The sequence below is a fragment of the Castor canadensis genome, chromosome 7 (assembly GCF_047511655.1).
Source record: "Castor canadensis chromosome 7, mCasCan1.hap1v2, whole genome shotgun sequence".
Lineage (NCBI taxonomy): Eukaryota > Metazoa > Chordata > Mammalia > Rodentia > Castoridae > Castor > Castor canadensis.
The window spans coordinates 67,280,428-67,298,847 of record NC_133392.1 but is presented as its reverse complement, the minus strand read 5'-3'; the positions used below and the strand labels follow the sequence as shown (position 1 = coordinate 67,298,847).

The window sequence follows — 18,420 nt, the reverse complement described above, 5'->3', positions numbered from 1 at the left end:
TCTGTCTCATTGTTGGATGGAGCTTTCCATGGTTTGTAAACACATTAACTGTTCTGTGCCACACATATATCTTAGGAAGGGTGCTTTCCATCTGGAGTCTCTGGATTGAAGAAAATCTTTGTTGTGTCTATTGGGATTTAGAGATAGATACTAGAGTCATAGGGTAGAACAGAGTCTATGTACCTGCATGATCCACAGGGACTTCCTGAAGGAAGGATACAGAGCAGTGTTTCCTTAGTTTCCACACTGGTAGGGATCTTGAGTGGAGTTACTAGTTTGAACACTTGAACTTAACTTCTTTGTTTCAAGAGTGTCAAGGTCTGTGCTTCTACTTTCTGTGCCTCTGGGATGATGCCAGGGCTGCAAAGCTTGATTCCTGAAATGATCTTTCTGAGGATCTGCCTCTTAGTCAGACCAGCACCAACACGGGACAAGTGAGAACACAGATGTGTGAGCACATGAGTCAGCACACTAGGGTCTCCACAGACCAAATGTGGCAGCTGCCTGTTTTATTGGAAGACAGCCATGCTCATTCATTTACAAATTGTCTAAGGCTGCTTTAGTGCTACAAAGGCAGAAGGAAAGTGCTTAAAACAGGTACTGTGTAGTCTGCAAAGCTCCAAGTATTTACCAACTTGCTCTTTACAAAAAAGGTTGCTGACCCCTGCTCTAGAGAAAGGGTTCTCAAACTTGAGCATGCATGAGAATCCCCCAGAGAGCTTGTTAGAGTACAGAGAGCTGGTTATCCTTCCCTTCCTCCAGAACATGTGATTCAGGAGGTCTGCAGCTGGGCCTGAGAGTTTGCATGTCTGACAAGTTCCCAAAAGATACCTGTGCTGTAGGTCTGGAAGCCCTTCTTTGAGAACCACTGTTCTTGGCCAATGGTCTGATCCTTGGCTGCGTCTTAGAATCTCCTGGGGAGTTCATAGAACAGTCCTAGGATTCGGGCTATGACTTGGTGACCGAGTACTTGCCTAGCATATGTGCAACATGAAACCCTGAGTTCAATCCCTGGCATGAAAAAAAAAAAAAAGAGAAAAAGAAAAACAAAAAAACCATGTTTGTGTTCGACCAGCAGGGATGCTGACATAATTGGGCGGGGCATTGGCATTTTAATGTGTATCCAAGATTGAGAATCACTGTTCTGAAGGTAGGAGAAACTTTGTTACAGGTTTCTACTGAAAGCTCCTAGAGAGCAAGTCAACCCCTTCTCAGCCTTACAGAGCTGTGCAGGGAGCTCAGGCAGCCACGGTTCTCTCCATCAGAGGGATCCTGCCTTTGCTTGGCTAGGCAGGCAAAATAGCCCAGCTTAAGAACAGCAAATGTGTAGGAGACCAGGATGTAGCAGCCATGGAGCCAGGGTAATTCAGGACACAGCCCTCGGTCACGGTAAATTTTGGGGCTGGTGTTCATGGGGCCGTTTGCTTTCTGGGCCAGGCCCTACCACAGGCTGAATCCTGATTATGAGAGGCTGAAAATCCAGTGTGTGCGGGCCATGTCCGACCTGCAAAGTCTGCAGAACCAGCACACCAACGCCTTGAAGAGGTGCGAGGAGGTGGCCAAGGAGACCGATTTCTATCAGTGAGTGTGCCTGTTTCACAGGAACCCTGGCACCTGTGGAACGGCGCCATCTTCCCTTCCTTATCTCTGGACCTGCTCCAGGGGCTCTAGTTCTAGTCCTGCCTCTCTCTGCCTTTTAGCAAACAGCTTGCCTTTTGTCAGAGGAATTGTGCCCTTGGGCCTTAGTTTTCTTAAGTGTAAAATGAGGCTATTAATCCTTCACATCATTTTATTGCCAGCTTCAGAAGCCCATGTGTAGAGGAGCAATTAACAGCACAAAGCAGTCAGGCAGATCTGGGCCTCTGTCTCAGGGCCTTACTGCAGGCTGTTTCATGGCAGAGGCATGTTCTCCCTGGGTCTGGAGTACCCACTTACTATTTGCTCAGGTCCTAGTACTTGAGCAACCAGGTCTTCACCAGGCAGGGACTTGTCTTCTTGCCTTGGAAATACATATGCCCCTTTTGGTGTCAAGGTTTTAAAAAGTAGTTTGAGTCTTTCTGGAATTTAACACTTTGTTACTTTGGCCTGCCTCTGAGTGCTGCTGACCTGACTGCTGTGGGTTCCTTTCTTGGTCTTCACTGAGGACCTTGGGCTCAGAAGGGCTGGGGATGTGGTGTGAGAGGCTGGTTGTGCTCACTGTGTGTGTGTGTGTGTGTGTGTGTGTGTGTGTGTGCACTTTTAGCACACTCCACAGCCGGCTCCTGAGTGACCAGACTCAGCTGAAGGACGACGTGGACATGCTGAGGAGGGAGAATGGACAGCTGCTCCGGGAGCGGAACCTGCTGCAGCAGTCCTGGGAAGACATGAAGCGGCTTCATGAGGAGGACCAGAAGGAGATTGGTGACCTCCGTGCCCAGCAACAGCAGGTAGGACCTGCAGGCCAAGGTCAGTCCCCTACCTACCCACATACTTGTTCATTCATATAATGATTTAGCAAGTATTTCTATCTGCCCATGGGAGACGTTGGGATGTTGGCGAGCAAGTGCTTAGCCCTTGCCTTCCTGGAAGCTGCCATTAAGTGAGGCAGACAGAGGTTAATAACATCATCCACACATTGCAAATCCTCATGAATGTCTTGGGCTGCTAAGGAGGGGGTTCTATGCAGTATGCCATGCGGGGTGTACAGAGGGACTTGCCTGAGGCTGACATTTGGGGGCCTGGAGCTCGTTTCCTTTGTGTGGATTGTGGGAGATTACAGATGGAAAGAAGCTTCGAAATTTTAACAACCCCAAACAAATATAAAGTGGAGCAATTCTCTTTGTAATTCACTGGGGTGGGAGCTTGGCCTATTGCTCTTGCTGCACCCTGCATCTCATGGTTGTCTTTTCACCTTGTTTAGCCCTTGGTTCACCTGACAGAGGCATAAGTAGCGGCTTGTCAGAACACTGATTTCTGTGCATGGAATTGGGCCAGTTCTTCCCCTTGTGTAGCTTGCAGTCTGGAACTGTTCTGGCTTCCAAGGGATATGGAAAGGGCTCTTGACAGGTTCTGTGTCTGTGGGTGGTAGAAGATTTGGGATGGGGAAAGACGAAGTTCCTCCGAGCACCATAGTCTGACTGAGCAGAGAGCACTAGCTCCAGCAGAGAGCACTTACAGTCCCTGAGCTGAACAGGTGTCTTGGGACTCACTCAAAACAAAGCTGGTATGTCATAATCTAAACTCATCTGTTAATCTGTCATATCATTATCTCAATTACTTTCTTGTCACTTACAATTTAAAAACTTTTTAAAAGTTTGAAACCATTACAGACTTGTAGAAAGTTTGCAAGTATGATAGAGTCTTCCACCCTTTTTCCTTCAAGAGTAATTTGTCAGTTTTATGCCTTATCACCCCAAGTATGATAATTTGTATTTCTTACAAACAAAGATGTTCTCTACAGCAGAAATGCAAACATTAATGTTGTCATCACCATCTGATCATCAGACTATGGAGTGCTGCCAGTCTCAAGTGTCTTGTAAAGGAAAGGATCCATTTCTGAGTAAAGCATTGCTTATAGGTAGCTGTCACATCTCTCTTGGTCTCCTTTAGTTGGGAACAGTTCCTCAGCTTTTCTTGACTTTCATGACTTTGATGCTTTGATGGTGATAGGCCAGTTATTTTGAAGGATGTTCCATGAGGATTTACCTGATCCTCATGGTTTGATTCAGTCTTTGTGTCTTTGACAGGAATATCAAAGAAGTGACACTGTGTTCTCATTGCATCCTTTTTTTTGTTTTTGAGACAGAGTCTTGCTGTATAGCCCAGGTTGGCCTTCAGCTTGGATCCTCTCCCTTAACCTCTTGAGTACTGCTGACTCATTACTGATGGTATTCTCTTTGGTCATTTGATTAAGGTGGTGTCTCCAGGCTTCTCCACTATAGTTACTTAGCTTCTAATTCCCCACTCCCTCTTTTTCTTTTTTCTCTCCTTCTCCATGGACTCCCAGTTTCCTTTTTTACTCAGTGGGTTATAATCCATATGGCCAGTGGTGGCTTCTTAAGGCTTGTTTCTTCATTCTTTTGACATGTCCCTGTCATTCCTTGAGCACTTTCTTTCCATCTGGAATAAAAGATATTCCAGGTTCATTTTATAGTTTCCCTACCCCAGCCCCTGGATTCAGCCATTTATTTCTTCAGGAAGTCCTCATTCCTTTTAATGGAGAATGGTATTAGAAGGCAAGATCTGAGTACTGGGTGTGCCTGTAGATATCAAGGTGTCACTGCTTCCATACTCACAAAGTGGACAGAAATAGTGAATATCTGAGACCACACACATAAACACTCATATGTATTTCTAGATAGATATGTATATTGAAAGCCATGCGTTTATACTGACACTACAAGTGTATTCCAGTATGCTTCCTTTTCATTTTTGTAACCCCCTTTTAACAGATTTTTTTGGGGTAGTATTGGGGTTTGAACTCAGGGTTTCACATTTGTGAGGAAGATAATCTACAGTCTGAACCACACTCCTAGCCCTGTAACCTCCTTTTAAACCAGGGGAGAAACCTGGTTCCTGTTATTCTTAATCTATTTGCTTACTTCATCAGTCCTCTTATGTTTACCCACCTCCTGCCTCCTCTGCAGCCCCCTTCCCAATGCCATCTCCTGCTTACCCATTGTGGGTCTTCACCCCCCTCCCCCTAACCTCCACCTCTGTAAGTTCCCTCCTCCTTCCCTGCAGCCTTTGCTCCACGCCCATCACCCAGGTGTAGCCTTTTGTCTTGCTCTGCTTTACCTAATGGCTTTAAGGTTAAATTGTTCAGAAAGAGGAAGGACTTGGCTTTCTGTTCATTTTTATAATATTTTTATTTTTTGTAAAATTAATATGTATTTACAAAAGAATCAAACAATACAGACATTAAGAAAATATCAAGTACATTTCTTCAGTCTCACTGCACAGAGATAGCTCCCACGAATGTACTGCCAGTAAAAATTTGAGATTTTTATCTCTACATGTCGACATCTTCACATCTTATTAATTTACTAACATTTTAATATATCATGTGCATCATTATGTCTTGGCACAAAATCTACTTGATTGTTTTACAGAATATTGAGTTACATAAAAAGCATTGAAATTGATTTAAACAGTCTCCTATTGACTGACCCTTGGGCTATTTTCAGTATTTTCCACTATGAACTATATTCTCCTGAAAAACATGCTTCAGCAGTTTATTCTTTCTCTGATACTATTGAGGTCTCCTGAGGAGTACCAAGAGCATGCTCGGGGAGGGACCAAAGATGGATATTCTCAAAGCTATCAGGAGACTTTTTGTGAGCCCTCTGGCTAGGGGAATTGGTTGTGTCAGGTATAGGTGCTGGTATCAGAGGTTGGTATTTACTCATGAACCTTGACCAAGTCTTGGGATGGAAAAGGTTTCTGGAAGGGGACATAAGTGTAGGCCAAGGCAGCATGAGTCCAGCAAGGGCTGAGAGCCCTGCACACAACAAGGAGATTGTACCACCTGCTTCAGAGAAGGTTCTGTAACACTCTGCTCCCTTCCCTGTCCCTGTAAGGGGGGAGGGAGAGAAAAGAAGGGAGGGAGGGTGGAAAGGAGGGGGAGAGAAAGAGAGAGAGAGAGAGAATATGAATGAATTGCTTTAAGGATGACGTGAGATAGACACCAGTGAGAAAGGACACCTTGAGGACACCCAGTTTCTCCTGCAGGGCTCCCCTAGAGCAAACAGATTCAAAGACTGCAAATTTTCAGGCTTTTTTTTTTTTTTAGCGGCAAAAGCATTTGCTTCCAAAGAAATCTATTGGAGGAACCCAGTGTTTGAAGCAAGTGAGGAGTTCATCAAGGTGTCTGAGAAGTAAGAATAGCTGGCTGAGGTTTGTGTCCCTTCTCTGGGGTGAAAGGTGACTGTCCACCTGAGGGGCAGGTGGTCCTTCCCTATCCTAATCCCTGCTGTGTTCCCTTACTCATTGCTTGTTGATTTTTTTTGTTTTTTTGACTCTGGGCTAAGCTTGGGTCTATTAACCTTTGCCTTGGGCTTAGTTTGGATTTGTTTTTCATTGAGAGAGTCATAACTGCAGATGTGTTTGTGGCTTCATTTCAGCCTGCTAGAATGTATGAGTGGGGCCTTCTCAGTGTACCAGAGTTGGTCTCATAGGATTGTCACAGGGTGAAATGATGCCACATATAAAGACCTGGCACCATGTGCCAATGTGTAAAGCCCTCAAAAAATTGCTGTTAAGTCTGGATTAAAATCTGCCTCATTGAGGATGTGGAGAAATTAGAACCCTCATACATTGCTGGTGGTGATGTAAATGGAATGGCCTCTGTGAAAAACAATGTAGCAATTCCTTAAAAAGTTAAGCAACAGTTATCAGATGACCCAGCAATTGCATTCCTAGGTACATACCAAAGAAAAGTGAAAATATATGTCCACACAGAAACTAGGAGACATTGGAGTTTGTAGTAGCCTTATTCAGAGCAGCCAAAAAGTGGAAACAACCCAAATGTCCATTGACTGATAAATGAATAAATAAAATACAGTGTAACCCTGCAATGGATAGCATTGAAATGATAGATGTGATAATGTGGACAAACCGTGAAAACCTGGCAAGTGTCTTACTCAGCCTTCCATTATTGAACAGGTACCTAAGAAAATCAGTATATAAGGAGGAAAGGTTTATTTTGGAGCTTTTAGTCCATGGTTTCTTGGGCAACTTGCTTCTGGGTCTGTGGTGAGGCAGCACATCATTGTGGGAGCACATGGTGGAGGAACCTGCTCACCTCATGGCATCTGCAAAGATAAGAGAGGAAGGGGCTGGGGTCCACCTGCTATCAATGGTATCTCATGCTGGGGAACCATGCCCTTAATACATGGTCTTTGGGGGAACATTTTAGAGCCAAAGAACAGCAGCAAATTCAAGAAACTGGTTCCAGAGTACCATGTTATGACTCCAAGTACATGAAGTGTCTAGAATAGGGAAGTCCATAGAAGCAGCAGTTTGTCTTAGGTGATGAAATGTTCTGGGATTTAGATAGTAGTAGTGGATGCACACCTTGTAGCTTCATATCCTCATGCATATACCAAAACCTACTGGGTCGCACTCTTGAAAAGGATGCGTTGTGTAATGTGCACCTCATAATTAAAAGGACAAAAAATATCTTCAGTTTCCACCTTCTCATTAAAAAAAAAAATCTGCCCTCCTGAGGCATAAAGTCTCCTTGCCTCCCACTCCCTGGCTTTCTAAGGACAAGCATTCATACTGCACTTATTCCCTCCCATGCCCTTCCCTTCTCTCTTCCTTTCCTGTTCACCCCACAAATGATGTGGGAAGCTTTTTCTTCCTGCCCCTCCCCGCAATTTCCTCCTCTTTCTTTTCCTATAGCTAAGGCTCTCGGTGGCAGAGAGTGTACGGGTAGGATCCAGATTTGTCCTTGTTATTGAGGTTCCCCCGGTTAGTTCAACTAGTCTGGTGCTCTTTAGAGAGTGTGGTCCTGGGAACCCATAAGAGGGGAGGCCAGAAGAGATGGATGGGAGTCTGTGAGCTGTCAGTCTGCCTGCTCTTCTGTGGAATGCCCAGGTGGTGGGTGGTAAGCCAGTGGCAGAGGTAACAGGGGACACGAAATGGCCACAGGCTTGCTCCCCACTGGGGCTGAGGGCAAAGGTCGGTCTGGCAGGACAAGGCTGGTTTTGTTTCCTGGTTCCTCCCACGCCTTGTAAACTTGAAGAGGCCCTTGCAGGGTAAATGGTGCTGTTTGACTTGCATGTTTGCTGGAGGGATTTGTGGGGCCTCCTAGTCCCCTACATGGTTTATCCCAGAGGAAATGAGGCAGCCCCCAGTAGGAGGGCCTGGGCCCCTCTCCCACTTGAAAGCAGCAGGCAGGTGCTTTGTCCTGTGTTTAGTGTGAGGGGGAGCTGGGACTGAGGGCCACAGTCTGGCTCCAGTTCCATCTGTGGTTACAGTGCACCATCTTGGACTCTTCTGGACTTTATCAGATATGCTGAGGGGGTCCTGGGTGGATACTGACAAGCCTTGGTTAGGGAAATAAAGTAGAATTTTTTTAAAAAATCATTCTTTCTTTATTAAAATAATGTATATTCCAACCTCCATGTAAGCTATTTGGCATATATACCTATAGACATTTTTTTTTATCATGTTTAACACACACATAAAATTTTAGTTTTATTTCCTGAAACTTGACTTTTATTTATTTTTTTACTCTACAGTGTTTCAGGGGTCTCCTTACATTTTCTGTTTGAACATCCAATAAGGTATTTCATGGTTTTTGAGTCAGTACTGTATAAGCCCCATTTTGTGCATGATGGGCATTTGGTTGTCAACACTTTTCCTTTATTATGAATAATTTGCAGTGGACACACATATGTCTTTTTATGCTCTTTTGCACATACATTCTAAAATTGAATCCTTCGGGTAAAATCGACGGGCCCAGGGCAATGCACACTTTTATTATTCATAGGTTTTGCCAATTTCTTTTGAAATTTACAAGGTCCTAAGACTTTCCTCTCTCCTTCTTGCCCCATCTTTAAATGTATTTTTTTCTTTTGTAATTCATAAAAGTTGACTTTCATTTCTTCAGTACCATAGATGTTCTTCTATACTTCTGTTAAGTTTAGCTGCAAAGCTAGACATTTGACTGCAACTCTGTGTGTGTGTGTGTGTGTGTGTGTACACGCACACGTGGAGCTCTACTAAACTATGTTCTCTACTAAGAACATAATCTTCTAATGATGAAAAGGAAAATCAGCTAGGATCATTCTTTGGAGTTAATGTGACCATGATTCCCCCATATTTCTTCTGAGGCTGTTGGTGACATAACACAGGCATGATTCTGAGCCCGCTTGTGAGAGAAGTTGAGAAATGTTTGGGGCCTGTGAGCCTCTTTGAATGTCTGGATGCTGTCTTAAGGGCAAGGATGACTCCAAAACTTCAAGGCTGGAGTGAGGGCCAGAGGTCAGGAGTTGCTGGGAGGTGGAGTTTGGCTGACAGTATTCAAGACCTCCTTATGCTGGGTTTTCATCTGGTCTGAGTTGTGATTTGAATCATGGTGGAAACCGGACAAGGCCTGATATCACTCTCCAAAGTCTCTTCCGACCCTAGCATCCTACTACATTATCAAAAACTGGGTTGAGCATCAGAAAGGATCTTTTAGTCGGTTCTGGGATTTGCCCTGCCCTATCTCATCAGAAATTTGTGATGCATCAGCCCCGAATTATCCCTGGATTTTCATTCTGGCCTGGATCTGAGCTCCTCAAGATGATGGCATCTGGCAGACTATTTCTCAGTGAAGAAAGGCCAGCCCATGATATAGACTCCAGATTTTACTGTGGACTGGCAAAGGTGGCCTCTGCTGAGCTAGTCCCAGAACCAGCAAGGTAGTCTGCATCATTTCCAGGCTGCCTTGAAAATTTGTTTGCTTCTCATTGAAGCCTAGAGGATAGTACAACTGTCCAGTGCCTTTGGCTGTCTACTCAGGGCTGCCATCTTGTGGGAAACAAAGTAGTGACAGCAATGCCATTGTTCTGCACCCTTGACCTCTTTCTCATTGGTCGGGTGATTTATGGGAATGAATAATGTCATATCTCCACTGCCTACCATGCACAGAATAGTTTAAAGATTTAACACGATAAGAATGGGACTAGGTAGAAAGAAATAGAGGGGATGAAACAGTTCAGGTTGTAAAACATATATACATGGAAATGTTGCCATGAAATACCCTGTATAGCTATCTTAAACAAACAAAAATGTCTTTTTAAAATTCTTTTTACAAATATGGAGAACAGGAAAGCCAAACAGGTCCTGCTTGGGGTTGGTACCAGTGGGAGGGGGACGATATAAGGAAAGGGTGAAGGAGGATGAATATAGTAGAAGTATTACATACACATGTGTGTAAATGGAAAAATGAGACCTGTTGAAACTATTCCAGGAATCGGGGGAGGGAGGATAAAGGAGAATGATGGAGGTTGAATTCAGCTGTGAGGTATTGTAAGAACTTTATAAAATGTCAGTACAACAACAACAATAATAATAATAACAAAAAGTAGTTTGAAGAGTTAAATGGAAAATGTAAAGCTTGAGTACTTTTTAAAAGTAACAGTAATAGGAGTGTATCTTAATGACCTCAAGGCAGGAAGGAGAGAATTTCTTAAAACAACCAAAGCATATACTACAAAGGAAGTCACTGATTAATTTTGCTATATCAAAATGTGAAATTTTAGCACAAACAAAAGGCATCATAAGCAAATTTAAAAGCCACATCGTTGGAGAAGATATTTGTAATGAATATAACTAGGAAAATGTTAATACCTATAACTTAAAAATAACTTCTAGAGGGCTAGGAGTATAGCTCAGTGGTAGAGTGCTTGCCTGTCCTGCACAAGGCCCTGGTTTCAATTCGAGCACTGAAAAAACAAACAACTAGAAATAGAAGGAGAGGGAAAGTGAGAGAACAGAAAGGAAGAAGAGAGAAGTCAAAGGATGGGAATGGGCAGTTCATAAAAGAGAAAATGTGTGTAATTTATAAACATAAAGAGACAGTTACCCAGTCTTTAGTAGTCAGGAATGTAAGATTAAAAATGAGATAGTACTTGTTGTTCATGAGATTGGCAATACTTAAAAATATCTGACAATAGCAAAGCGGCGGAAGGACAGCTCAATGTCCATTGATGAAACAAAATGTGGTATAGCCATACAACGAAGTATTCTTCAGTCTGAGACTAGAAGGAAATTCATGCTTTGTAGGTGAATCCTGAGACTATTATGCTGAATGAATAAACCATCCACAGAAAAGACAAATACTGTTTGGTTCTACTTATATGAGGTATCTAAAGTTGTCAGATTCATTGAGACAGAGTTGAATAGTGATTGTCAGGGGCTGGGAGAGAGGGGAAGGCAGAGTTGTTTAATGGGTACAGTTTCAGTTTCGCGAGATGGAAAAAGTTGTGGAGATCGCTTGCACAAGAATGTAAATACATGTAAAACCATTCGTTGCATGCTTAAAGATGCGTAACATGGTAAAGAGGATATACTTTATTATATTTTAGCACAAATAAAAAGCTTGATAAAATCTGAACATATAATGTCTTCACGAGGATGTGTTGATGAGTTTCTCTTCGAACTCCTACCACAGTTGTTGGTGTAGCCACTTCAGAGAGTAATTTGCCGTGTCTAGTAAGTGTGAAAAATCCATATCCCAAGTTAGCTACTCTATTTCTAGATATGCAGAGAGAAATCTCGTGTGGGAGGGGAGACATATGCAACCATGTTCATAGCAGTACTATTTCTATTAGCAAATTTTTTTTTAAAAAGGAGATATTTTAAATGTATTTCAATCAAAGAAAGGAGTGTGATGCATTCATACAGTGAGCTCCCTGTGCCCACCTGACTGAATCCTAAAGCAGCATGTGGCATGAAATCATTAGAGAGACTTACGTAAACACAGTAGACAGTGTTGTGAATGGAGGTGGCCCACAGCAGGCTTCGGGGAGCAAATCATTCTAGAGGGGATGAGTGGGGAATAGGGCAAGGGGGTGCATTGGGGGCTTTAGCAACCCTGTAATCTTTTATTTCTTTAAAGCAAATTGAGATGTGATAAGCTGAAAGCAGTGTTGCTCTGCACTGTTTTTTTTTTTTTAAAGGAAGCTTTTTAATGACAGCATGGGGCGCAGCCCCTGGTTTTCTACCGTGTTTCAGTGTGCATTTCTCCTGCCATACTGAACCATTTTTTAAAAAAAAATAAAACAAGGCCTTAACTGCCTAAGGAATCTACTATTCTTTTTAGAATGAGTTTTGTTTGTATTTTGGAGTTCCTTTGAAAGGAGGAGTTCATTAATAACTAAGGAAAAATAATGAGCTGAATGGAGCTGATTTCTGAGATGGCCTTCCTCTCTAACAGTCTGAACTTGGCATCTGATCCTGGATCGTAGGGGAATGAGTTCACTGCTCTGTCTCTGCAATTCTGATTTTTAAATCAGGGACTCTTTTGCTTTTTGTGTTGGTTGTGTTTAGGAGGCTGACTATATCTCCAGAGGGACTGTTCTACAATCCCAGGTTGTGGTTCTCTGGGCTGCAAAGATCTTGTGATAACTTGGGGCCCACACACTGAGACAGGTGGTGCCTGGGCTGTTGGACCTGCAGGGGCTAAGCCAGCCTTTCCGGTTCTGTCTTGTCATTTGAGAAATAAGGAAACTGAAACTCACAGAGCCATGACTCACCAAGGGCTTAGGTACCCCTAGGTGCTCAACAAAAGTCAGCAGACCCCCTGATACTCTCTTAACTCATCTTCTTGGGTTTTTTCCCCTCTTAAAGAGCACCCCAAGTGAACTTTAACTCCCATAATTCAGAGTAGAATTCTCTCTTGCTTTAAAACTCTCCCATGGCTTCCCATCTTGCCCAGGATGCAGTCTTCACTGTGAGCCTTGACTACCTCTCCACGCCTCTGTTTGAACATATTCCCCTTTGGCACTGGCTGCAGGTTTCTGCCCTGCCCTCTTCCAGGTTCCTAGCACACACCTGGTGGTTCTGCCCCAAGGCTTTCACACTAGCTCCCCCCACCATTACCAGATGTGCTCAGAGCTGCTGTTTGTATCAGAACTCCTGAAGTCACCTTTTAGAGAGGCTCAACCCTCCTTCTTCTCCTCCTCCTCTTCCTCCTTTTTCTCCTCCTCCTCCTCCCCCTCTTCTTTCTTCTTCTTCCCTCTCTTTTTTTTTTTTTTTTTTTTTTGGCAGTACTGGGGCTTGAACTCAAGGCCTACCCCTTGAGCCACTCCACCAGCCCTTTTTTGTGATGGGTTTTATTCAAGATAGGATCTCTTGAACTATTTGCCGAGGCTGGCTTCAAACTGCGATCCTCCTGATCTCTGCCTCCTGAAAATGAGAGGTGTGAGTCACTGGCGCCTGGCTCATTTTTTATCTTCTTGATAGGCCTTATCATACTCTGAAGTCATTTCATTTGGTCTGTCTCTCATCTGTGTGTCCATATCCTCCCATAGGGCACGGTCTCTTTATGTCTCTAATACTGCACTTAAAGCAGTATTAGACATTTTATGTTCTTATTTTGGAGTTCCCCAATACCATCTTGGGGTTCTGTGATTAGCTAGGAGGACTTACAAGACTGGAGTGTATAATCATCCTCAATGGCTAAAAAATATGACCATAAGACACAAAGTCAAATCAACAAAGAGGAGAAGAAGGTACCTGGGGCAAAGTCCCAGGAAGCTGGGTACAAGTTTCCAAGGGTCCTCTCCCAGTAGGGTCACAACAGACACACTTAATTCCTCCAGGGTGGAGTTGTGACAGCACATGAAATGCTGTTCACCAGGGAACACTTGGTACCTGAGGTTTTATTGAGGGCTGGTCACGTAGGTACTCTCTATTTAGTAGACTCCCAGGAGCAGGCAGGTGCTCAGCATAGGTCACGTTGTTTGTACAGTCTAGGCACCATGAGTCAGGCTTATTGCCTAGGCAGAGATTTCTTTCAGCACAGGATGCTGTTTTCTGTTCAGCTTCTTCAAACAGGCCTTGCTAAAGATGGAAGTATCAGGCTTGCCAAGCTAACTTTCTCTGTAGAACACTTATTTGCTTGTTAGTTTATTTTGTGGTGCTGGGGATTCTCTGTATAATAATAAATATTTGAAAAGAAATGAATCTGAATGACTCAGACCAATGTGACTGCAGGGCCCATAGTATCAGACCTTAAGACCCCAAGGGCCCAAAGGTGAGCCCCTGCCTTGTTACCAGTCCTATGCCCAGACTGTGAAATGATATGGTGGAGGTCTGCCTGCCCTGCCCCTGGGTAAGCATGACTCTCTCCGGTCCCCAGGTGCTGAAGCACAATGGGTCATCAGAGATCCTTAACAAGCTGTATGACACGGCCATGGACAAGCTGGAGGTGGTCAAGAAGGACTATGATGCCCTGCGGAAGCGCTACAGTGAGAAGGTGGCCATTCACAACTCAGACCTGAGCCGCCTGGAGCAGCTGGGAGAGGAAAATCAGCGCCTACTGAAGCAGACAGAGATGTTGACCCAGCAGAGGGACACAGCCATCCAGCTCCAACACCAGTGTGCCCTGTCTCTGAGGAGGTAGGATCTGAGGGGGGGAGTGGCCTGAGAGTTAAATGGGTCTTTTTTCTGTGGGAGCCTTGTGGGCTTGTGGGCACCTGCAAGTCTCCTAGCCACAGTCGGGAAGAAACAGCTCAGGCTATTTTGCCTTTTCTTTTTCTTTGGGGTTACTGTGGTTTGAACTCCAGGCCTTACACTTGCTAGGCAGGCACTCTACCACTGGAGCCACTCCTCAACCTTTTTTGCTTTAGTTTATTTTTTCAGGTAGGATCTCGTGCTTTTGCCCAGGATTATCTCCTGTGCATAGGAGACATCTGTGCCTTGTTTTGTTGTCAATCAGCAAATACTTCTGTCTAGAAAACACTTTTGGACACTTACTGTGTCTTGGAAATTATGGGTCTTTCCTCCCATCTGAACCCTCTGGTGTGTGCTGAGCAGCCTGTCTGGGTCTCATCACATACCTTTCCCTCTGTGTTAGCTATTCATCTAGCAAGTGGGGAAGATAACTGTCCAGAGCAATGTGTCTCCCAGGTTTTCATTTTTATTAAGGAATGTTATCTTAAGAGATGGGGTCCCTGCCCTCCAGACAGTATTACTTAAAGCACATTCCTGCAGAGCAGTGGTTCTCTGGAGTGTTCATTGGCTTTACATGAAAAATGTTCTCTGGGTATAATTAGGTTTGGGCATTGCTAGGTTGAGTTCAGATAGGTGTCTCTGCTGCAGGACTTCTCAGAGCCTTCACTGAGTTGTTGTGCACTGCACTCTCCAGCAGGGGACCAGGGTGTGGTCACCCATGCTAAGGTCATCAGGAAACACAGTTTTTTGGATTATGATACAGCCCTGTGCAGGTTTGGTGTGGTCAGGCACACATTTTGGAAAGTTCTGGTCTAGAGTGGCAGGCTCTTATAGGCTCCCTGTGTGCAAGGTGCCTCCTGGCCTGGAAGGACTGAGCTAAGCTCATGGCATGGCCAGTGTCCACGGTGCAAGGCTGTGCTAGCTCGTAAAATGAGGTGCTCAGAGCAAGTCATCGTTAAGGCCCCTTTTATCTCTCCTGTGCTGTGATTCTGGCATTTCTTTGTTTTTGTTATTTTTTTCAAAATAATACAGCTTGACTGTGGGAGAAATGTGCTGTTATTTCTAGTAGAGTGAGGGCATGCAGTCCTCAGTTCAACTTCTGGCATTTGTAAAAGGTTAAGAAAAATTCCAGGCCCAGGGCACTAGTACTCCATGACCACTCTCCCTTGGGGGTGCAGAGGATGACCTCATCTGAAACTTCATGCTTGACTGCCCAGCACAGTGGAGCTGGCAGGAGGTAGCAGAGTAGCCAGACAGCTGACTGGGTCCCCACCCGCCCATGTCCATGCCGCCTTCTCCCCCAGGTTTGAGGCAATCCACCATGAGCTGAACAAGGCCACAGCCCAGAACAAGGACCTGCAGTGGGAAATGGAGTTGCTGCAGTCGGAGCTGACTGAGTTGAGGACCACGCAGGTGAAAACTGCCAAGGAGTCTGAGAAGTACAAGGAGGAGCGGGACGCTGTGTACAGCGAGTACAAGCTCATCATGAGTGAGCGCGACCAGGTCATCTCTGAGCTAGACAAGCTACAGACTGAGGTAGAGTTGGCTGAATCCAAGCTTAAGAGCAGCACATCTGAGAAGAAGGCGGCCAGTGAGGAGATGGAAGCCCTGCGGCAGGTAAGTGGCCGATCAGTGGGGGAGGCGGCAGCTGTAGAGCACTGAAGGTGGGGGAAGGCAGGAGGAAAAGACCTGAGAGGCTTCTTGTTGTAGGTCAAATGTTAACTGGGTTGTCAGACATCACCCTGCTTATCGCTGAGCTCAGGCTCAGTGTTCAGCTCTAGTCTTGGCTCCAGAGGAGAAATATGAGGACATCCAGCCACAGTCCTGGACATCCAGAAGGAACATCAGATGATGTATACAGATGCTGTCACATCCAAACCCATGCCAGTGATCATAGACCATTGTGTGTGTGAAAGTGAGTGAGATCCCAGACTCGCTCATTAGGAAGCAAGATCCCAAGACCAGGCTCTCAGAGCCATAGATGTATTGGCCTCATGGGTTCAGAAGAACACCTTCAAGGGGCTGAGGATGCAGCTCAGTGGTACAGTGCTTGCCTAGCATGCATTAGGCCCTAGGTTCAATCCCCAGCACTGCAAGAAAACAAACAAACATATAAATAAAAAAGAGAAAAGCATCCTCAGGAGCTCTTTTCTACCACCTGTGTGTCTGTGACCAGGTCTTCTCTTCAAAGGTGTGCTCCAGGCTCTATTTGGGAAGATGTGCTGCTAGGCCATGCTGGAGACCCTTTTTGTTCCCTGGGGGTGATGCCTCCAGGGTTTGGTGATTAGGGTGTTCACTAATTTCAGGACTGGGTCACTCTACTCCTCTCCTGAGTGACCAGTGTGGACTCTGCATCCTTCCTACCTGGCCACCTCCAACTAATTGCTGATGTTCCTTTCCCTGAAGTCTGCATGTGCCCTGCTGGGGTGTGGACAGCCGTGGAGATTTCCTTTCTGTCCTGTCAGTCAGTGGCGTGACTGTAATTATAGCTTCTAGACTTGAGTCTAGTAGATTTCTTTCCTGTCAAAGTAGATCTTTATTCATGCCTCTTTATTCTGCTTTTCTATACTGGTTGGTTAGAATGTAGGTTTTAGAAGTGGTCTATGAGAAGTGAAAAGCAAGGGATATTAGGCTCAGGCAGAACGGCAGGGGCAGCATGGCAGATAGTCTGATCCGTTTGCTCTGTACCAGGTCCAAGGCAGTGCTGACAGACTGGGTGGGGGTGGTGGTTGTGAGGAGTGTCAAGGACAGAGACTCTGCTTGGAGATTGAGCCCTCCTGAGTCATGTGACCTCTGACCTCTCTTCACCTCTCTTGCCTCAGTTTCCTCATCTGAAGGTAGAAAGAACAGTAACATCTGTCCCACAGAATGGTCGTGATGGTCAAGTGATGTGATGTAGAAAATGCTCTCAGCATTGTGCCCACACAAGGGAGGAATGATGGGAGAATTTAATACTGTTCTGTTAGGATACAAAAGTGTTTTTGTAGGAAAAATGGGCCAAAATGGCAATTCCAAACAGAGTCTGAGATGTCTCCAGGTCATTGAAGTAAAAGTCAACATGAAGAGGAATATTTACTTTGATGAACTTTTGTTTGTTTTGTTTTATGGTGATTGACTTCAGGGCCTTGCTCATGCTACACAAGTATCCTACATTTTTTTACAGTATTGGGATTTGAACTCAGGGCCTTGTGCTTGCTAGGCAGGCATTCTACCACCTGAGCCACAACCCCAGCCCATCTCAAATCCTCTATTTTGATGACATTTTGGAAAGACCATTAAAGCAAAAGAACTTCTAATGAGTCAAGATAATGCACTAGAACTTGGTAAATGTTCTAGCTAAATCATGGACTCCTTTTCACATTCTGAGCATGCACTTGTTAGGAGGGGAAATGTCAATATCAAATAAGGAAAACAAAGTGATAAGGAAGAAAACTTTGAAAATTACCAAATCAGTCACCAAACTAAAGGTCATGGAATGTCAAACCCATACAAGGCAAGCCTGTGACAGGACAGTGAGCCAACTTGATGAGGTTTTGAGATTTTAGAAGTTACCTGTGGGAGTATGGAGAGTACAAGGAAATATGGAGCACACCCAAACTCCCTGTGGCTTTGACATTCAGTAGTGATTGTAGCTAGTGCCGAGGCCTGACATCTGAGTGGCAACCATCACTCTCTTGGCACTAAGTTGTGCCTTCAGCCTGGAGCTTGGTCCTAGCCTGTGCAGGGGGTATTGGCTGGGCATCAAGTTACCTGTCAGCTGAGGCAGGAATCTTTTCCAGGCATTGTTCTGAGTCAGCTGGCAGGAGAGATCCCCTACCTGACCCCTTCCCTGCAGCTTCCAGAACTGAAATCCTCAGCTCCTTCTCACATTATCCTGGCTTCATGCATAAGACCACTTGTGACTGGCTGGAGGAGGCTAGGTCTATAGTCTGGGCTGTCCTAGTGTTGAGGTGTGAATGGTGTGGCACCCATGAATGAACCCTACCCTGTCCAGCTGTCAGGGGTCAGCTAAGTGGGCCTTCCAGCCAGTCAAGCTCCCTGATCACAGAATGTCTTCATTTTGCTCAGCTCAGGGACTGCAGCTTTGTTTCCAGAATTGTACTTCCTTCTGCTTTCTTGTCCTCTCTTTGTAACCCTCTTTCCTGGTCATCACTTTCCCCCTTCTTATGTTCTTCTCCTGAGTGGTTTAAGGCAAAGCAAGGGTGGATAGTGGCACTGAGAGATTGGGGCCTGGCAGGGTCTTTATTGTGTCCCAGCTACCAGAGTAGG

At 44.9% G+C, this 18,420-nt stretch overlaps 1 protein-coding gene across 9 annotated transcripts in view; it reads left to right on the top strand.

Moving 5' to 3' along the window:
* The window catches only part of Dlg5 (discs large MAGUK scaffold protein 5), a 115,826-nt gene that overhangs the window by 57,270 nt on the left and 40,136 nt on the right, over nucleotides 1–18,420 (top strand). For 7 of the 9 annotated variants that reach the window (XM_074079275.1, XM_074079276.1, XM_074079273.1 and 4 more), the window contains 4 exons: nucleotides 1,438–1,581; nucleotides 2,243–2,426; nucleotides 13,838–14,097; nucleotides 15,456–15,768. In XM_074079275.1, the coding sequence (XP_073935376.1) occupies nucleotides 1,438–1,581; nucleotides 2,243–2,426; nucleotides 13,838–14,097; nucleotides 15,456–15,768 (901 nt within the window). The remainder of the gene's footprint in view (nucleotides 1–1,437; nucleotides 1,582–2,242; nucleotides 2,427–13,837; nucleotides 14,098–15,455; nucleotides 15,769–18,420) is intronic. The other 2 variants (XM_074079272.1, XM_074079274.1) reach the window with 2 other exon arrangements.